Source organism: Podarcis vaucheri (assembly GCF_965113315.1).
Source record: "Podarcis vaucheri genome assembly, chromosome: 2".
In the NCBI taxonomy this organism is placed as follows: domain Eukaryota; kingdom Metazoa; phylum Chordata; class Lepidosauria; order Squamata; family Lacertidae; genus Podarcis; species Podarcis vaucheri.
In genome coordinates this window covers 131,480,717-131,501,670 of record NC_138760.1, presented here as the reverse complement: position 1 = coordinate 131,501,670, position 20,954 = coordinate 131,480,717, and the positions used below count along the sequence as shown (strand labels likewise).

The 20,954-nt window shown below is 45.4% G+C and overlaps 1 protein-coding gene across 4 annotated transcripts; it reads right to left on the bottom strand.

The window, feature by feature from the left end:
• Positions 1-14,328: 14,328 nt before the first annotated feature.
• LOC309526937 (uncharacterized protein) lies at positions 14,329-19,690 on the bottom strand. Of its 4 annotated transcripts, none has more exons than XM_082213316.1 (4): positions 19,515-19,690; positions 17,169-17,245; positions 16,215-16,283; positions 14,329-15,845 (listed from the first exon to the last, which is right to left on the bottom strand). In XM_082213316.1, the coding sequence occupies exon 4, from the start codon at positions 15,755-15,757 to the stop codon at positions 14,567-14,569; it is 1,191 nt and encodes a 396-aa protein (XP_082069442.1). In that variant the 5' UTR covers positions 15,758-15,845; positions 16,215-16,283; positions 17,169-17,245; positions 19,515-19,690; the 3' UTR covers positions 14,329-14,566. The 4 variants fall into 4 exon arrangements, with proteins under 4 accessions (XP_082069442.1, XP_082069444.1, XP_082069443.1 ...); XM_082213318.1 differs by having other exon boundaries at positions 19,555-19,690; XM_082213317.1 differs by lacking the exon at positions 19,515-19,690 and adding an exon at positions 18,579-19,075.
• Positions 19,691-20,954: the final 1,264 nt, after the last annotated feature.

Sequence of the window (20,954 nt, the reverse complement as noted above, 5' to 3'; positions counted from 1 at the left end):
TGTGGCTCCAATCTGGTGGAACACTCTGTCACAAGAGACCAGGGCCCTGCGGGACTTGACATCTTTCCGCAGCGCCTGCAAGACAGAGCTGTTCCACCAGGCCTTTGGCCAGGGCACAGCCTGACTCCCTCCCTCGGCAATCTTCGCGGAGCTCTGGCCCAATGGTTGCCAGTGGCCTGATTTTAGAATGTTGTTTATGCTATACTTTTATACTGTTTTATTGTTGTTAGCCGCCCTGAGCCCGGCTTCGGGTGGGGAGGGCGGGATATAAATAAAATTTATTATTATTATTATTATTATTATTATTATTATTATTATTATTATTATTATTATTGAGGGACATCCCGTTGGACGTGGGTAAGAACTGCTATCCTTGCGAGGAGTTGCCTGTTTGTGCTAGCAACATGATACAGTAATAAAAAGACTAGAAATCTACCAACTGCTCATTAATTCTCATGAGTGAGCTACCAAAAGGGAGGGGGGAACTCTCGAACATGACACGTAGCCATGAATGAGAAGGTATTGTAAAACAACGAATTTTTAAAAGATACACAATGTAGGACGGTTTAAGGATTACTTTTCAGTCTTTCTGAGTTTTCATTGTTCCTTTATTGCAGTTATAGGAATGGGATTTATGCTGCTGTTCTTTTAACAGGGAATTGGACTAGAAGACCCTTGGAGTCCCTTTCAACTCTACAGTTCCAGGATGGTGGTCCCATCTGTGCCTCTTCCCTCCTCCCTGCTCCCGTTGCTCTTTCCCTACCTGAGGAAGCTGCCTGGCTCCTCTTTCCACTCCATCTTTAAGAAGAGACCATTCAGAGGGGATCTCAGAGGCCATTGCGCTGCCAGTGGAAAGGACAGAGGAAGAGGAGGCGGAAACAGGGCCTCTCTGGGACTCTCTCAGCTGTTGCCACAACGCACTTCAATGCAGGGAGCAACCCTTTTAGGAGAACAATGAAGATGAAATAATAATAATAATAATTGTTATTAATTGAATTTATATACTGCCCTATACCTGGAGGTCTCAGGGCAGTTCACAGAAAGATGGATTTAATTAGGGATATATAGCATACCTGTTACAAATTACAGTGGTACCTCGGGTTAAGACCTTAATTCGTTCCGGAGGTCCGTTCTTAACCTGAAACTGTTCTTAACCTGAAGCACCACGTTAGTTAATGGGGCTTCCTGCTGCCACTGCACCGCTGTTGCACGATTTCTGTTCTCATCCTGAAGCAAAGTTCCTAACCAGAGGTACTATTTCTGCGTTAGTGGAGTCTGTAACCTGAAGCGTCTGTAACCCAAGGTACCACTGTACAAATATCAATACTCAAAAACTAATACTCATTACAAAGGCAGTGAACTGGAAGGATGTAATCCTTTCTACAGGAACTTTATAATAATATAAGCTGCCTAAGTCTGTAGGGGACATTCAGCTTCGGTTTGGAAAGTTCCAGGATCAAATCCCAAACTCTTAATGAAGCTTCACAGAAAGCATTATGGTCAGTACCTCTGCAGACCTCACTTTTCCTTTCCCCCAAACAGCCACCCAGGAAGAGTAGATGGAAATATTTAGAGCACTCTATGCGCTAACATGGATTGTAGTTTAGGGGACAGAGATATGAAGTTCAGTGGCTTATGCCCCCCTAGTCCTTCCTCTTAGGAACCTGTGTGTGTGTGTGTGTGTGTGTGTGTGTGTGTGTGTCCCCTTTTATCTTTCCTACACTGGGAGAAAGGACAGGAGGAGAAATAATCAGGGGGGTCCAAGCTGGGCACAGGGCATCTGTCCTGAGCAGGGGGATGGGAGACTGGGTCTCTCCTCAGCACCTCTGCGCTGGGCCAGTCCTGCAAGGCAGGCCAGATCTCCCACCCCTGGGGGCTTTGATTCTCCTTCCCGACAAAGTCCCAAGAGGATATCTGGAGAAGCCTCTTTTTGGAAAGAAGGAGCATCAAAAACGCAATTCTTTAATTCCTCCAATCTTTCCATCGGAGCTTTTTTAAAGGGCTCCTGAGACCTTGATCAGTTTCAATTCCTGCCATCCATGGGCCCATTTCCCTTGCCAAGCAGGAGGGAAACTGACAAGGTGCTTTTTCACACTTCAGGAAATGGAAAATGCACCTCTTCCCTCCAGTTTTGGGGCACAAAAGCAGCACAGCAACCCCCCCCCAGTGCACCCCCCAACATGGGAAACCCAACAAGGCTCTTTCCTTTGTGCCAAAGCAACCTCAGCTGGCCAGACTAGGATTTCTGAAAGGGGAGCTGGGGGTCTGCCCCCTTCCTTCTCCCATCAGCCTCCTTCTTACTCAGGAAGCTCCGGAGACTGATTTCCCTTTACATTGTCCATCTCTCACCCCCCCCAATTCGAAATCTCCCCCCTCTCTCCCACTCCAGAGGCGACTCTGTTCTCCACCTGCTTCCCCTGCACCAAGTTAGACTCCCTCCCACCCTCCATATCCCCCCCCCCCGCCCCATACAGGGATGCCAACTTGAATAAAATATTGGGGGCAGCACCCGCAAATATCTTACGGGGGTGGGTGGGAAGAAGACCCCTCGGGCCCCTATGAGTTGGCTCCTATGGTTTCATGATCCCGACTGAGGCAGGGGGTGGCAGTTCAGGGTTCTGGGGTTCATCCTCCAATGCAAACCTTGTTTGAGGTAGAGGACCCCCCTTTTGCAGCCGATTGCAGATCGCCTGATTCCCAGAGGGAAAGGGGGAGCCCTTCCTTGCTTTCACCCCCCTCACCTTTCCCCCTCCCCCCTTTGTAGATTCAGGGGCAGGAAAAGCGAATCCTTCTCCCTCCGTGCACCCCAAATCTCCCCTTCCCGAAATGTTGCACCTTTCCCCTCCTCCTTTGCAGACCTCCTTCTCTTCCGGGGGTGTGCATGGAGACCCCACCCCTCCAACATTGCCTCTAAACCCCCCACCCCGCCCTGCTCCATCACTTCCTGCCTCTCTAGTTCATTGACCGAGAAAGGTAGCTATTTAAATATTTTCCTTGTGAACAGACCATGTTTTATTTGTAGCTTTTATTTAGAAATCCACTGCAAAGCACGAGTGAAGCCTTAGTTTAGGGGGGATTCATTTGCCCGCTTGCCCAGGACCGAGGAGAGCACAAAAGCACCAAAGAAGCAACTTCCTCTTCAGAGAAAAGAGTTTATTGAGATCTGCGCAGAGGCTGCCAGTGGAATCACTTCCAAAGACTGGCCGCAATACATGGCATTTGGCAGGCATTCTTATACTGAAGGTACACCTTTCCCTTCACCAATCACCAATCGCCAACCAAGCATTTTACCTTAAGAGGATAATCACGTTAAGCAAGTTCCTCACCTATTTCCTTGTCTTATTTGGTAAACCTTTTCCTTGTGCCTACGTGGCTTCTCCTATTATCTACTTGACCAGTGTCACAAGCCAAACCTGTTTAAGCAATCTATATTGGAATCTAAAGCCAAAGCTGCTCAGGCAATCTATATTGCAATCTATATTGTGACAGGGCTAAACCCTCCCTTCCTTCACGAGCACTTCTTTGCTTTCTTTTCTTTGCTTCTCACTTCCCTATGTGGCCCCCAAGTCTCATGCCCTGGCCCCCCATTGGAATATCATGTTCCCCTGTAACCCCCTTGGAATATCCATATGCGCCCCCCCCCTTTAGAAACGCTGGTCTACTCCATTGAATTGTGTGGGCCTGACTTCTGAGTAAAAATCCTGTTCAATCCTAAAGGTTGCCATGGAGCCACACATATGAAACTTCCCCTGTCTCTTCCATAGTTTCTGTTGTGTGAATAGTGCTGCGGACCCCCTTGGGGGAGGGGGGAGGTTCCCTGGAGTAGGCAGACTACCTATTGGGAAAAGCTGCTTTAGCGCTCTGATTTCAGGAGCCGGACCGAACCTTTCCCCACATTGTACACCCCCGTATGGTTTCTCCCCATGGGTGTCATTTTGGGGGAAATTAGCAATGAGCTTACTGTGAAGCATTTTGCACACTCTTGTCACACGCCTGCTTGATTCAAGATGCTCCCACACTCCCCTGTGCCACCATCCCAGGTCGTGCAAAACATGCAGAGAGGAGTTGGGTCTTTCCTGGTTCTCCCACTAAGATAAAGGTAAAGGTAAAGGGACCCCTGACTGTTAGGTCCAGTCGTGGCCGACTCTGGGGTTGCGGCGCTCATCTCGCTTTATTGGCCGAGGGAGCCAGCATACAGCTTCCGGGTCATGTGGCCAACAGGACTAAGCCGCTTCTGGCGAACCAGAGCAGCGCATGGAAACGCTGTTTACCTTCCCGCCAGAGCAGTACCTATTTATCTACTTGCACTTTGACGTGCTTTCAAACTGCCAAGTCAGCAGGAGCAGGGACCAAGCAATGAGAGCTCACCCCGTCGTGGGGATTCGAACTGCCAACCTTATGATCGGCAAGCCCTTATAATCGGTTTAACCAACAGCGCCACCCACATCCCACTAAACACCCCCTTTATTCCTGCTGCCACCAGAGATAATGTCTTAGCTGAACACTTTGCCCTCCATGTAGCCAAGAATGACAAGGTGTTGTTATTTACTTTACTTAAATTTCATTTCTATTCATTACTATATAGATATAAGTGATGTTACTATCCTAATGCATACATGGCTACGAATATCCCACTACATTTAGTATGAGTTCATTTCAAATATCAATATATATATGTCCAAACAGAGTCTGCGTCTATAGGCAATCCATTCATGTGCTGCATCTTCTACCGTGTTGTCATGTTTTTATTCTTCCAGTTAGTTCATCAGTTATCAGCCTCTTGGCAACCATTAGGGTGCAAAGAATCCATTATTCTTGTCCTGTTGTCAACTTCCATTTTCATTTCTTGGGGATTGTTCAGCTGTGATTCTGAAATCATAGGCATTGACACTGTTGTTCTCAGAAAAGGATTGGACTGCATGCCGGTGACTTTTCCTCGATTTTTTAGTTTCATTTTACTTTTAACCACTTTTAGGGTTTTGCAATCAAGCAGTGATTGAATTTATGAAATACATAAACTAACTAAATATAATTCTGTTATTCTATCTGCCTTGCATCCAAGAAAAAGATCCCAGGTTGACCCCCCCCCCGGCATCTGGGAGAAACCCTCGTTATGAAATCCCAGGTTGCTGCTGCCAGTCAGTGAAGACATTCCTGGCCTTTATTTGCAAAAGCATTTATTTGCAAATAATCCTGGCTTTTATTTGGAAAAGCGAATAAATAGAGTCCCACCCAGCTGCCCACAGCCAGGAGAGCCCCCCAACCCCAGCTGGCTGGCTCATGGGACATGGATGAAATTCCCAAAGCGGCCAAGAAAGAATTCAGAGCCTGGAAGACGTGCTGGAGAGAAAGAGGTGGGCTGTGAACAGAGCATGCAAAGCTCTGAAATGCTCAACTCCCAACACCACTTTCTGCTCACTGTTGGATAAAAGCAGCAATGCAAAAGCCAGCTGCAGGTGGCTGGAAAGCAAAACAGGATGTTGTTGTCTCAAACTGTACTGTTGGGAAAAAGGGGGAGTCTATTCTCTGTACTGAGCACAGGATGTTAGCTCAGTGTGTCATCTGACCTGTACTGGAAGTGCAGGGGCGGAGTTGTGACTCTTCTGTTGGAGTCTGGAGAGTGCAGTCACGTTTCTATGTACTGCTGAATTGACAGGAATAAAAGACATGTAAATAGACTCCTGTCTGTCTCATTTCCCCTCCCTGGGGGAATGCAGGGAGGGAGAAGCAGAGGGTGTGTTCTTCTCACGTCTGACAAGGAGAATTGCCGATTTACGACCTTGCCTGCCGGGAGACGCAGACGGAAAGGTCAACAAGTATCTCACTCGGTTTGCCCGGGGGAGGCCAGTTACCTCTGACTGCGAGCTGAGATACTGACACTCACGGCCTAGGAGGAAGGAATTGAACCACTGCATTACCCTGCCCCTAACTCCCAACCCTCCTAGACTGTCCATGAGGATATGTTAATATTTACAATGTCATTATATTGGGAATGTATTTCACAAAGCAGAGGTGGCATTGGGGAAATGAGGTGGCGCTTTCTTGGTTAATTCATTATATATATATATATATATTTTATTTCGTGGAGTTTTATGAAAAAGAATCTTCATGGGATGGGGGTAGGACAAGGATTTGAGAATGGTGTGGGTGCAATATATTCCGAACAAAAAGCTAAGTTGATTGTAAACAATGTAATAACTGAGGAACTTAAGATAGAAAAAGGAACACGACAGGGGTGCCCAATTTCTCCATTGCTTTTTATTTCGGTCCTGGAGGTGTTGCTGAACATGATTAGAGAGGACCAGCAAGTTAAAGGTGTAAAGGTCGGAACCAAACATTATAAGTTAAGAGCGTTCGCAGATGACCTTGTATTGACCTTGCAAGAGCCAAACACTAGTACAAAAAGAGTGTTGGAAATAATCCAACAATTTGGACAGGTAGCTGGATTTAAATTGAATAAACAAAAAACTAAAGTCTTAGGGAAAAACCTAACAGATATGGAGAAGAATAAGTTTCAAGAAGAGACAGGTCTGATGGTGGTTAAGAAGGTGAAATATCTAGGGGTTAATTTAACATCTAAAAATTTGAATTTGTATAAGGATAACTATGAAAAATGTTGGTCAGAAATTAAAAAAGATCTAGAAATATGGTCAAATTTGAGATTGTCAATGTTAGGCCGAATTGCAGTGATTAAGATGAATGTATTGCCTAGAATGTTATTTTTATTTCAAACTTTGCAGATTATTGACAAGATGGACTGTTTCAAGAGGTGGCAGAAAGACATTGCGAAATTTGTCTGGCAGGGCAAAAAGCCCAGAATAAAATATAAAATATTAACAGATGCAAAAGAAAGAGGGGGATTTGCCCTGCCGGACTTAAAATTGTACTATGAAGCAGCAGCATTCTGCTGGCTGAAAGAGTGGATGCTCCTCGAGAATACAGATATCTTGGATTTAGAAGGTTTCAATAACGCATTTGGTTGGCATGCATATCTATGGTATGACAAAATCAAAGTGCATAGTGCCTTTAAAAATCATATTGTAAGGAAAGCGTTGTTTAATGTTTGGATGAGATATAAAGATCTGTTGGAAAACAAAACCCCTAGATGGTTGTCACCCTTAGAGGCTAAGGCCCACAAGAAAGTCAATATGGAGGTCGGATGGCCAAAGTATTGTGAGATTCTAGAACAGGATGGAGAGAAACTGAAATTAAAGAGCCATGAAAAACTAAAACCCAAAGTACAAGATTGGCTCCACTATTATCAAATAATGGAGGTTTTTAAACAAGACAGGAAAATTGGCTTCCAGGTGGAAAAATCAAAACTTGAGACAGAATTGTTAGAACCCAATACTAAGAATTTGTCAAGAATGTATAACTTGCTGTTGAAATGGAATACACAAGACGAAACAGTTAAATCAGTTATGATTAAGTGGGCACAGGACATTGGTCATAATATTATGTCTGCTGACTGGGAAAGGTTGTGGAACACCGGTATTAAATTTACGGCATGTAGTGCTTTAAAGGAAAATGTGATGAAAATGGTCTATAGGTGGTACATGACCCCAGTTAAGCTAGCAAAAATTTACCATTTGCCTGATAACAAATGTTGGAAATGTAAGGAAACTGAAGGTACTTTTTATCATCTTTGGTGGACATGCCCGAAGATTAAGGTTTTCTGGGAGATGATATATAATGAAATGAAAAAGGTATTTAAATATACCTTCCTTAAGAAACCAGAGGCCTTTCTCTTGGGCATTGTCGGCCAATTGGTGCCAAAAAAGGATAGAACTTTTTTTATGTATGCAACAACAGCAGCAAGAATATTGATCGCAAAGTATTGGAAGACACAAGATTTACCCACCTTGGAAGAATGGCAGATGAAAGTGATTGACTATATGACATTGGCGGAAATGACGAGCAGAATTCGTGACCAGGGAAAGGAGACTGCGGAAGAAGACTGGAAGAAATTTAAGATTTATCTTAAGGACTATTATAAACTTGATGAAGTTTAGAATGTCGAGATTTTATAGAGAGAAAGGGTTGCAGTAATATAAGATTAGATTAAGAAAGGACTATGATGAATTAGGACGGGAAAAAACATTTATAAGTTGCTATAAAATTTGGACATGAGGATGCAGAAAGGGGAGGTATGGGGAAGTCCGAGGAAAGAAGTTTATGAAAGGACATTATGAAATTATATTTGTTTGTTTGTCTGTTTTCTTTATGTTTGTTTGTTATAAAAACTTTTGTAAAACCAATAAAAATTTTATAAAAAAAAAATTCATTATTTTTTTTAAATGATATTTATTAGAAGTTTCAAAGATTACAGAAAAAAGCAAAAAAGAAAACAGCAAAAATTTAACAAAACATACGTAACAATACATCAAAAAGGAAAAAATATAACAAAAAAGCAATACACCAATAGAATCATAGAATCATAGAATCATAGAGTTGGAAGAGACCACAAGGGCCATCGAGTCCAACCCCCTGCCAAGCAGGAAACACCATCAGAGCACTCCTGACATATGGTTGTCAAGCCTCTGCTTAAAGACCTCCAAAGTAGGAGACTCCACCACATTCCTTGGCAGCAAATTCCACTGTCGAACAGCTCTTACTGTCAGGAAGTTCTTCCTAATGTTTAGGTGGAATCTTCTTTCTTGTAGTTTGGATCCATTGCTCCGTGTCCGCTTCTCTGGAGCAGTAGAAAACAACCTTTCTCCCTCCTCTATGTGACATCCTTTTATATATTTGAACATGGCTATCATATCACCCCTTAACCTCCTCTTCTCCAGGCTAAACATGCCCAGCTCCCTTAGCCGTTCCTCATAAGGCATCGTTTCCAGGCCTTTGACCATTTTGGTTGCCCTCTTCTGGACACGTTCCAGTTTGTCAGTGTCCTTCTTGAATTGTGGTGCCCAGAACTGGACACAGTACTCCAGGTGTGGTCTGACCAGAGCAGAATACAGTGGCACTATTACTTCCCTTGATCTAGATGCTATACTCCTATTGATGCAGCCCAGAATTGCATTGGCTTTTTTAGCTGCCGCGTCACACTGTTGGCTCATGTCAAGTTTGTGGTCAACCAAGACTCCTAGATCCTTTTCACATGTACTGCACTCAAGCCAGGTGTCACCCATCTTGTATTTGTGCCTCTCATTTTTTTTGCCCAAGTGCAATACTTTACATTTCTCCCTGTTAAAATTCATCTTGTTTGTTTTTGCCCAGTTCTCTAATCTGTCAAGGTCGTTTTGAAGTGTGATCCTGTCCTCTGGGGTGTTAGCCACCCCTCCCAGTTTGGTGTCATCTGCAAATTTGATCAGGATGCCCTTGAGTCCATCATCCAAGTCGTTGATAAAGATGTTGAATAAGACCGGGCCCAAGACAGAACCCTGTGGCACCCCACTAGTCACTCTTCTCCAGGATGAAGAGGAACCATTGATGAGCACCCTTTGGGTTCGGTCAGTCAGCCAGTTACAAATCCACTGAGTGGTAGCATAGTCAAGACCGCATTTTACCAGCTTCTTTACAAGAATATCATGGGGCACCTTGTCAAATGCTTTGCTGAAATCAAGGTAGGCTACATCCACTGCGTTCCCTTCATCTACCAGGCTTGTAATTCTGTCAAAAAACGAGATCAGGTTAGTCTGACATGACTTATTTTTCAGAAATCCATGCTGACTATTGGTGATCACAGCATTCCTTTCTAGGTGCTCACAGACTGTTTGCTTAATGATCTGCTCCAGAATCTTCCCTGCTATTGATGTCAGACTGACTGGGCGGTAATTATTTGGGTCCTCTCTTTTCCCCTTTTTGAAAATAGGAACAACATTTGCCCTCCTCCAGTCTGCCGGGACTTCGCCTGTTCTCCAGGAATTCTCAAAGATGACTGCCAGTGGTTCTGAGCTCACATCTGCCAGTTCTTTTAATACTCTTGGATGCAGTTCATCTGGCCCTGGAGACTTGAATACATCTAATCTAGCCAAATATTCTTGTACTATCTCCTTAGTTATTCTGGGCTGTGTTTCCTTTGCTGAATCATTTGCTTCAAATTCTTCAGGTCGGGCATTGTCTTCTTTATCGGAGAAGACTGAGGCAAAGAAGGCATTGAGGAGTTCAGCCCTTTCTGTGTCCCCTGTTTGCATTTCACCATCTTCTCCTCTGAGTGACCCCACTGTTTCTTTGTTCTTCCTTTTGCTACGAACATACCCATAAAAGCCTTTTTTGTTGCTTTTAACCTCTCTAGCAAGCCTGAGTTCATTCTGTGCTTTAGCTTTTCTGACTTTGTGTCTACACGTGCTGGCTATTTGTTTGAATTCCTCTTTGGTGGTTTCCCCCCTTTTCCATTTTTTGTACACATCCTTTTTTTCATCTTAATTCAGTTAAAAGTTCTTTAGATAGCCACCCTGGTTTCTTTAGGCACCTTCCATGTTTTCGTCTCATTGGTATTGCCTGACGTTGTGCTTTTACTATCTCCGTCTTAACAAACTCCCAGGCATCATGAACTCCCTTTCCTTTTAGTATTGCTGTCCATGGGATCTCACCCAGCACTTCCCTAAGTTTTATGAAGTCGGCTTTCTTAAAGTCAAGAAATTGAGTCCTAGTATGCTTGGCTGCTACTGTCCGCTGTATAGTAAACTTCAGAAGAGCATGATCACTCGCGCCTAATGATCCTTCCACATCTACCCCACTAACCAGGTCATCAACATTGGTTAGGACCAGGTCTAAAATGGCTGTTCCTCTTGTTGCTTCTCCCACTTTCTGGACAATGAAGTTGTCTGCAAGGCCAGTGAGGAATCTGTTTGACCTTATGCTCTTGGCTGAGTTTGACGTCCAACAAATATCCGGGTAATTGAAGTCCCCCATTACTACTATCTCCCTTCCTTTTGCATGCTTTGCCATCTGTTCCAGGAAGGCATCATCTATGTCCTCCGTTTGGCTTGGGGATCTATAGTAAACTCCCACAATGAGGTCTCTGTTATTCTTCTCTCCCTTAATTTTGACCCAAATGCTCTCACTTTGGCTTTGAGGTTCTAAATCTTGGATCTCTTCACAGGTATACACACCCCTGACATATAACGCCACTCCTCCTCCTTTCTTGTCTGGTCTGTTTCTCTGAAATAGATTGTATCCCTCCATTATTACATTCCAATCGTGGGACTTATCCCACCAGGTTTCAGTGATGCCTATTATGTCATATTTAGTTTGCTGTACCAAGAGCTCAAGCTCATCTTGTTTATTTCCCATGCTTTGCGCATTAGTGTACAGACATTGAAGTCCATTAATCATTCCCCCGTGTCTCTTATTTAAGGATTTTTTCCTCCCTCCACTAGGTCCGCGTGCTGTTTGCTCCATTTGGTCTATGACATTTGGATGATCATCTTCATTAATTGATAGACTCCTACCTTCAGGAGCACTGTCTCCCTCCCCCACATTAGTCAGTTTAAAGCCCTCCTGATGAGGTTTCTGAGATTTTTGGCAAAAACATTTCTCCCAATCGTTGTGAGGTGCAGCCCATCACTTGCCAGAAGTCCATCTTCAAGAAACTGCAGTCCGTGATCTAAGAATCCAAACCGTTCCTGTTTACACCATTTGCGAAGCCAGCTGTTCACTTCCACTATTTTCCCCTCTCTCCCTGGGCCACGTCGTTCAACTGGGAGGACAGACGAGATGACAATTTGTGCATTTAGTTGCTTCAATTTCCTGCCGAGAGCCTCGTAGTCTCTTTTGATCTTCTGGAGGCTATTGCTTGCAGTGTCATTGGTTCCCACATGAACCAAGAGGAAGGGGTATTCGTCAGTGGGTTTTATGATTCCTTGCAGTCGTTCAGTTACATCTTGGATCTTAGCCCCGGGGAGACAGCACACTTCCCGAGACATCTTGTCAGGCCCACAGATCACTGCTTCTGTTCCCCTCAGTAGGGAATCCCCTATCACCACTACACGCCTCCTCTTGGGTTTGGTCGGGGTTCTTCCGTGAGCTGTCCGTTCCAAGGTCGCCTGCACATTCCCTGAGGACTGACTTTGCTGCTCGTCTTCATATACCTGATCGACTGTAATGAGGGAGAGATCCTCAAATGGAGTCTGCTCTTCGTCTTCCATGCTAGGGGAGAGGACCTCAAAGCGATTGTGTATTTCTAAACAATCAGAGTGAACCCTGGGCCTCCTACTTCTTTGAGTCACGTTTCTCCATATATCTGGCTCCTGTGTTGGTGAACTAGCCTCCTTCTCAGGGGAGTCCCCTGTCTCCTCCCTGGTGGAGACGGTGTGCTCTGTTGCTTCCAAGAAGAGCTCCAGCTCTCTAATTCTTTGGAGCGTAGCTACACGTTCCTCCAGTTGCTGGACTTTGTCTTTTAAAAGGGCAATCAACATGCAATTGCTGCAGGTAAAGCTGCCTGCAACCTTTGGCAAGATGGCAAACATTGCGCAGGAATCACAGGCGACTGCAGCTGTTCCCTCCCCTTCCATCTTGAGATCGTGTCGTTGGGGGTGGCTACAGAGGTCCTCCATCATAAAAAGCTTGAGGACAGGACAAATAACTTCCCCCCCACACACAAAAAAAACCTAGGTCTCCCCCAACAAACGTTTGAGACTAGCTCCCCTAAATCTAAAAGATGGGTATAACTGCGCGCACCGCTAGGCGCGCGCCGCTGCCCTTCAGACTCTGATAAGCTCCTCCCACAGCTAATCCCCTGCCTCAACAGAAACCCTGCCCCCTCTGACCTTTACACAGGGAAAACAGCTAACCAGCCACAAAGAAACACACACACACAAGAAAACCCTTTTTGCTCCTTCTTCAACTGCTGCCCTTCAGACTCTGATAAGCTCCTCCCACAGCTAATCCCCTGCCTCAACAGAAACCCTGCCCCCTCTGACCTTTACACAGGGAAAACAGCTAACCAGCCACAAAGAAACACACACACACAAGAAAACCCTTTTTGCTCCTTCTTCAACTGCTGCCCTTCAGACTCTGATAAGCTCCTCCCACAGCTAATCCCCTGCCTCAACAGAAACCCTGCCCCCTCTGACCTTTACACAGGGAAAACAGCTAACCAGCCACAAAGAAACACACACACACAAGAAAACCCTTTTTGCTCCTTCTTCAACTGCTGCCCTTCAGACTCTCATAGCAATAAACAAAAACAAAAAACAACAACACACATCTTATATTCCATATCTCCATCCTTCATTTACTTGTTTCATCGACCTCCTCACACCTCCCTTTTTGTATTCTAGTTTAGTTATTTGTTTCAGCAAATTCTTTCCTTCTTTCTCAATTTTTATTGGGTAATTTGTCTTAACAGTCTAACCTATTAGTTAACTTAGCAAATCCTTTCCATCTTTCACTATATTCTGTCATTCAATTTACCTTAATTTATTTTAACCTTATCTTACTATAAAATACCTTAAAGCTTAAAACTTAATATTTATTTATACATAATTCCTTATATCATTTCTACTAAAGCCAAATATTTTCATTCCAACATTTTTCCTAATGCTCCTTAATTTTACATTAATTCCCAAAATATTTTTTTTTTAAAAAAATTCTTCCAATCTTCCTCCAGCGTCTCTTCTTCCTGGTCTCGGGTTATGTCAATCCTTACTGTCCATTATCTAGTCCATCAACCTGGTAATCTTATGTCCGAGGCTTGGGTGGCTTGGGTGGGTAGGTGGGGGGAAACATTTGCCTTTCTTTCCTCCCTCCTGTTAAATCCCTCTCCTGCATTCTTAGCCAGCTGCTTCTCTGCACACTCCTCTCATGTTCCTTTTCCCTTCTTTGTTTTTCCTTCCCTCCCCACTTAAAATGTGGTTACAAAGCATAGATCCACATGGATTGTCAGGATCTTTGCATTGGCTCACCCCAAATTCACCATCAGATCACACAGCATGTCCATGGCTACAGCCTGCACCAAAAAAATCACGCACCCACTGTTGCCTGGGGCTGCAATGGTGCAAAAATGTGGTTACAAAGCATGGATCCACAGGAATTCTCAGGATCTTTGCATTGGGTCACCCCAAATTCACCATCAGATCACATAGCATGTCCATGGCTACAGCCTGCACCCAAAAAATCACGCACCCACTGTTGCCTGGGGCTGCAATGGTGCAAAAACGTGGTTACAAAGCATGGATCCACAGGAATTCTCAGGATTTTTGCATTGGGTCACCCCAAATTCACCATCAGATCACATGTCTGTGGCCACAGCATGAAGCACAAAAATGATACATCCACTGTTTCATTCAGATTGTTTTTTCCCTTGTTTTCCTCCTCTAAAAACGATGTGCGTGTTATGGTCAGGTGCGTGTTATAGAGCGAAAAATACGGTATATTTTTATCACAAATCGGTAACCGGATACCGTGGTCAATGGCATAAAAAGAAACTGAGAGATCCAGCAGAACCAGGAAACAGCTTTTACCTTTGTCCCTCGCCTGCCAGAGATAATCAACCGGTGCCAACAAGGCGGTCTCAGTTTGATGGCAGGGCCTGACACTCAACTGGAAGAAATGCAGTCCAAATGGTCCATATCCTCCAGATATGCCTGGATTTATTCTGCAACCAAACATACATTTAAATTGTTTTTCCCCTGTGAGTTTGCTGATGTCTTCTAAGTGTTCCACTTCTAGTGAAGCTTCCCCCACAATCCATGCATTTAAAAGGTTTCTCCCTTGTGTGAATTTGTAGATGTGCATTAAGGCTCGAACTCTGACCGAAGCATTTTCCACACTCCATGCATTTATATGGTTTCTGCCCTGTGTGAATTTGCTGATGTCTTCCAAGCGTTCCACTACTAGTGAAGCTTCTCCCACAATCCATGCATTTAAATGGTTTCTGCCCTGTGTGAGTTCGTTGATGGTCTTTAAGTACTCCACTCTGAGAGAAGCTCTTTCCACACTCTATGCATTTAAATGGTTTCTGCCCTGTGTGAGTTCGTTGATGGTTTTTAAGGTTTCCACTCTGACTGAAGCTCTTTCCACACTTTATGCATTTAAATGGTTTTTCCTCTGTGTGAGTCCGTTGATGTTTTCTAAGTGTTCCACTGTCACTGAAGCTCTTTCCACACTCTATGCATTTAAATGGTTTCTGCCCTGTGTGAGTTCGTTGATGGTTTTTAAGGTGTCCGCTCTGAGAGAAGCTCTTTCCACACTCTATGCATTTAAATGGTTTCTGCCCTGTGTGAGTTCGTTGATGGTTTTTAAGGTTTCCACTCTGGCTGAAGCTCTTTCCACACTCTATGCATTTAAATGGTTCTTCCCCTGTGTGAGTCCGTTGATGTTTTCTAAGTGTTCCATTCTCACTGAAGCTCTTTCCACACTCCATGCATTTAAAAGGTCTTGCCCCTGTGTGAGTTCGTTGATGGTATTTAAGGTATCCACTCTGACTGAAGCTCTTTCCACACTCCATGCATTTAAATGGTTTTTCCCCTGTGTGAGTTCGCTGATGTCTTTTAAGCTGTCTACTCCAAGAGAAGCTCTTTCCACACTCTATGCATCTGAATGGTTTCTCACCTGTGTGAGTTTGATGATGTGCATTAAGTTGATTACTCAAAAGGAAGCTCTTTCCACACTCAAAACATTTATATGGTTTCTCCCCTGTATGAGTATATTGATGCCTTTTTAGTGATTGTCTATGACGGAAGCATGTTCCACACTCCATGCATTCAAATGGTTTTTGCCCTGTGTGAGTTCCTTGATGCTTTGTAGGAGTTCCACTCCCACAGATGTCCTTGCCACAATCCATACCTTTAAGTGGTATCTCCATTGTTTCAGTTCATTGATGTGAACTAAGTGTGTTCACTGACTGAATCACATTGTTTATTCCATATATTGAAATGGTTTATTTGTGATTCCTAATGAAAGTACGCGGGTGGCGCTGTGGGTAAAAGCCTCAGCGCCTAGGGCTTGTCGATCGAAAGGTCGGCGGTTCGAATCCCCGCGGCGGGGTGCGCTCCCGCTGCTCGGTCCCAGCGCCTGCCAACCTAGCAGTTCGAAAGCACCCCTGGGTGCAAGTAGATAAATAGGTACCGCTTACCAGCGGGAAGGTAAACGGCGTTCCGTGTGCTGCGTTGGCTCGCCAGATGCAGCTTTGTCACGCTGGCCACGTGACCCGGAAGTGTCTCCGGACAGCGCTGGCCCCCGGCCTCTTGAGTGAGATGGGCGCACAAACCCCAGAGTCTGTCAAGACTGGCCCGTTCGGGCAGGGGTACCTTTACCTTTACCTAATGAAAGTACAGATTGCTCTGACTGTCCTTTCTATCGCTTGCTTCCGAGTAGGGGGAAAGGAAACCCTGTAAAGAAGAGGACAAAGGAATATAACACACATCAACTGCCTTTGGTACCTTCTCTTAATTTAACATCTCCTACAGTCTTCCTTTTTCTATGTTCCTATTTTTTAGGAAATGAAATAATGTCAGATAATAGTAATGCATCATCAACTTTTAATCATGATCAAGTATAGTTAATAATGCAGCATGATCCTAGATATACTGGTTCTCTTGAATTGCCAATTTAAATACAGAGGTTCTTCACCAGAAAGGGAGCTTCTCTCTCTCCAGGATCCTGCTATTTATTTCTCCGGTTCAGAATTCCCAATGACAATTTTGTCCTAATCACTAAAATGTTTGGTTGCAAGTTTCTTTGGGTTGACCTGGTAAACTAAAGGGACTAACAAATTCAATCAATCGTAATAATGGACTACAGGAACCCCTGAATTTCAGTAGCAATCTTCCCGTTCCCTTAAATCCCAAAGACATGAGAATAAATATAGTGGTTAATACTGGGAATCTGGAGGAATGGAGAGGAGGAGTGGGACGTAGTTATCTCAGTGTAAAGGTAAGAAAAGAAAAGAAAAGAAAAGAAAAAGGTATCTCTGCCTACAACCTTCATAGCAATGGGCAGGGAAGGGCGGACTGGAGGCAATGTCTCTCCACAGAAACATGGGTAAATGGGTGAAATTGCAGAAGACAAGCCAAAAGTGGGTCATCTTCTCGATCCAGCAGGGCTTTTTATATGTTTTAACGTAGTGAGTCTGATCAAACTGCAGGAGGCAGTGGAAGACAGGAGTGCCTGGCGTGCTCTGGTCCAGGGGGTCACAAAGAGTTGTACACAACTAAACGACTAAACAACAACAACAAACGTAGTGAAATGTCTCACTGCATACTCAAAGGGCTTACCTCTCAATTTCCCCTTCACATTTCTGTGTTTTTCTTTTTCTGGCAAATGTGTTTAGACTTGTGAATCAGAGTCTCTCCTGTGTTGAACAAATAAAAGAGACATGCCGTTTATGTCATACGTGACTGTCAAAGTCTTCAGGAACATTTATCTTTTGAAGCAAAAACAACAAAGTTCCTGGTGGCCCATTGGAGGCTAATAAACCTATAATGGCCTAAACCTTTGTGGACAGCAGGAGAATGCTGCAGATTGCAGGCCAGGAAAGCTCACGCCACCATTAACCTGTGTGTTTCTTTGTGGGTTTTGCATAGTTGTTTTGGAATTCGCACCACAATATCAGTTCATCAAATGTTACAGACAAAATTTTAGCATTGCTATAAAAAATGATCCCACCCACTCCCTTTCTCTCTCACACAGTGTTTGTAGATATGGGAATCTCACACACCTCGCCAGTAATAATGGCAATAACTGGTCTGTATCTGCACCTATCTTTGTGGAAAGCCTCCAGTCACAGGCATTGTCTATCCTGATAATGCGCCTTTTGCCCTTGAAGCACCCCAGACTGGGAAGGTGCATGCATTTACTGTCTTTGGGTGCCGATGGATTGTGTCTCAGCTTGTAAATCCCTCTGACATTGCCTAAACAAGAAAAAAGTTATAGAAAGGCTGTCCATTTGTAAATTACAGTGGTACCTCGGGTTAGGAACTTAATTCTTTCCGGAGGTCTGTTCTTAACCTGAAACTGTTCTTAACCTGTGGACTCTTGGCACCCTTCCCAGGAAAAGGCGAATGAGAGTGGTTCAGCATGTCCAAAGATGTTGCAACTGAATGAGATAAAAGTCAGTTCTCAGGCCTGCTCTGACAAAGTCTATTCATTAGCTTTTGAAGCCTTCTCGTGCTGATAAAAGAATAACATTTTGCCTATGTACCAGCATCTTGTGAGAATCCACAGAAAAGCTGTAGCTGTGGATTTTTAGAAGACAAAAGGAATTTTGGACAGTTTTGAGGCCTGGGGTGATTATTGAGGGGTGTGTGACTTCGGGCCTAGGTGGGGTCACCTGTCCTCACCTTCCTTCAGTACCACTTTAGCTAATGGGGCCTCCCACTGCCACCACACGATTTCCGTTCTCATCCTGAAGCAAAGTTCTTAACCCAAGGTACTATTTCTGGGTTAGCAGAGTCTGTAACCTGAAGTGTCTGTAACCCAAGGTACCACTGTATATACAAATCCTGAAAGAATTTCCATAGCACCTCCAGTCATTTTTTTAAAATTTTGTTGTTGTTGTTTAGTGGTTTAGTCGTGTCCGACTCTTCGTGACCCCCTGGACCAGAGCACACCAGGCACCTCTGTCCTCCACTACCTCCCGCAGTTTGGTCAAACTCATGCTGGTAACCTCGAAAACACTATCCAACCATCTCGTCCTCTGTCGCCCCCTTCTCCTTGTGCCCTCCATCTTTCCCAACATCAGGGTCTTTTCCAGGGAGTCTTCTCTTCTCATGAGGTGGCCAAAGTACTGGAGTCTCAGCTTCATGATCTGTCCTTCCAGTGAGCGCTCAGGGCTGATTTCCTTAAGAATGGAGAGGTTTGATCTTCTTGCAGTCCATGGGACTCTCAAGAGTCTCCTCCAGCACCTTAATTCAAAAGCACCAATTATTCGGCGATCAGCCTTCTTTATGGTCCAGCTCTCACTTCCATACATCACTACTGGTTTGTTTTTTTTTAAAATAGTGCACTACATTATCACTGTCAATTAACCATGCAGTGGAATTGGCACTTAAAACTGAAATCCAGGGAGAGGCAGACGGGGGGGGGGGTTTCCTGGCCCTTCGTGGAAGAGGATTCCAGATGCAAAGACCCCCTCTGGACAGCCCTCCCTCCTTCCTCTCAGGAACTTCCTGCCCTCTCCTCTCCTCTCCTGCTGGACCAAAGGCCCGCCTTGGTGTAACGCAGAAGCAGCAGCAGCAGCAGCAGCAGCAGAGTCCCGCTTCTGGAGCCCCCAGCAGCAGCTGGCCTGGGGGTGGGGGAAGGAGAGTCCAGCTTCCGGGAAGGAGGGGAGGGTGGGGAATTGGACCCCCTCCCAATTTCAGGGACCCCTCTCCCCAAGGCAGATTTCTGGGCAGGAGGGGAAAGCCAAGGCAGCCCCTCCGGAGATTCCCCCCCCGCCCGCGCCCAGGTGGGAGACCTCCCTTCCGATGGGCAGCGTCTCTTTCTCCCTCTGCCCCCCTTTGCCAATGCTGGACGGGGCTCCCCCCCCCAGGGATGCTTCCCTTCCTCTCCCCCCCCAAGTTCCCCTGCCCCCTCCGTCCCCAGTCTCTCCTGCGCCCAGAGACCCCCTTGGCACGGCTCACCCCTCGCCCTGCGCGCAGAATCTCTCTCCAGCGCACCGACCTCTCCATCCGGAGGAGCCTCCCAGGACGAGCGGGGCGGGGGGGGGGGGAGGAGGTAAGAGGCGGAAGTGGGGGAGGGAGGGGTCTCTTCCCAGGCCTCTCTAGGCATCTCGGCTCTCTCCCTTCCGTAACCCCTTCCATGCACTCTCCTCCTCTCCAGCCAAAAGAGGCGCCCCAAGGGATTCCTGCCAGGGGGAAACGGGGGGCGCGTCCCGAGAGTCCTGTTTGGGGATGGGGCTCTCATAGGGACGCCCTTGGTGGACTTCTCATTTCCATTCCCACAAAGGTGCCTAAGGGGTGCAGGGCAGCTAAGCATCGCTTGGCCGGCGAGATTGGAGGGATGGTAGTAGTAATAGTAATAATAATAATAATAATAATAATAATAATAATAATAATAATAATAATAATAATAATAATTTTATTGTTTGTAGGCCGCCCACCTCACTTGGGTTCCCCAGCCACTCTGAGCGCCTCCCAACAAAAAATAGTAAAAACACATTACAACATGAAAACCAAAACCTTCCCTGAACAGGGCTTACCTTCAAAAAGTTGTGTAATTTTTTATCTCCTTGACATCAACAAAATTGCCTGTGATGTGCAAACAGTAGCTCCCTCCTTTACAGCCAAGGGGAAGTTCCCAAGCACCCGAACTAGACAGAGGTGGACAATGGGGGAGCTGTTTATATCTACACAGATTCTAACCACCCCACAGAGAACTTGATCTTTGGGAGCCAATGCCTTCGAATGGACTCTTAGCCCCAGAAAACCGAACTGCAAGGACTTTGCCTATGGTGATTTTGTTGCCTCTGGGACATTGGAGTAACCAACGACTGGGAAGGGCCAGAATACTTAGAAGGCTGGCTTCACACTGCAGGGGCTGCACTAAACCCCAAGTTGGGATCACACCAGGCCTCAGAGGTACCGGGGGGGGGGGTCACCAAGGACGTGAGACTTCTGAAAACCAATGACCCTCTGCATCCCCTAGGCCACTGTTACGGAAAAATCTGGGTGCGGGGCTACTCTGCCACCCAGCTCATCGGACTAGGTCCGCGGGTCCCTGTGGAGGAAAATGAGCTCAGCCGGAGACAGGAGCAAACTGCAGAAGATCCAAGTTTATTGCGCAACAGGTTCAAGATGAGATTGAACCCCGAGAAAGGGGTGACATGAGCTTTTGAAACTTCCCTCCATGTCCCAGAATACAGTGCAAAATACATCATAGTTACATCATGCATACATTAAGAAGAGGTTGGGTTACACAGATTACATATGGAGGAGGGAGGGGGGAATATGCAGAGCTGGAGATATGCGCAGATAAGCACATCCTAAGTACCGGTGATGGGAAGACAATGGTCCATGTATGCGTGGTCTGCCACCTGGCATCGCCCGGAGGAAGGGCTTGGC

Bases quoted from the DNA above. Each gene is read 5' to 3' on its own strand.
- LOC309526937 (XM_082213316.1), bottom strand. From the start codon at position 15,757: ATGGAGATACCACTTAAAGGTATGGATTGTGGCAAGGACATCTGTGGG.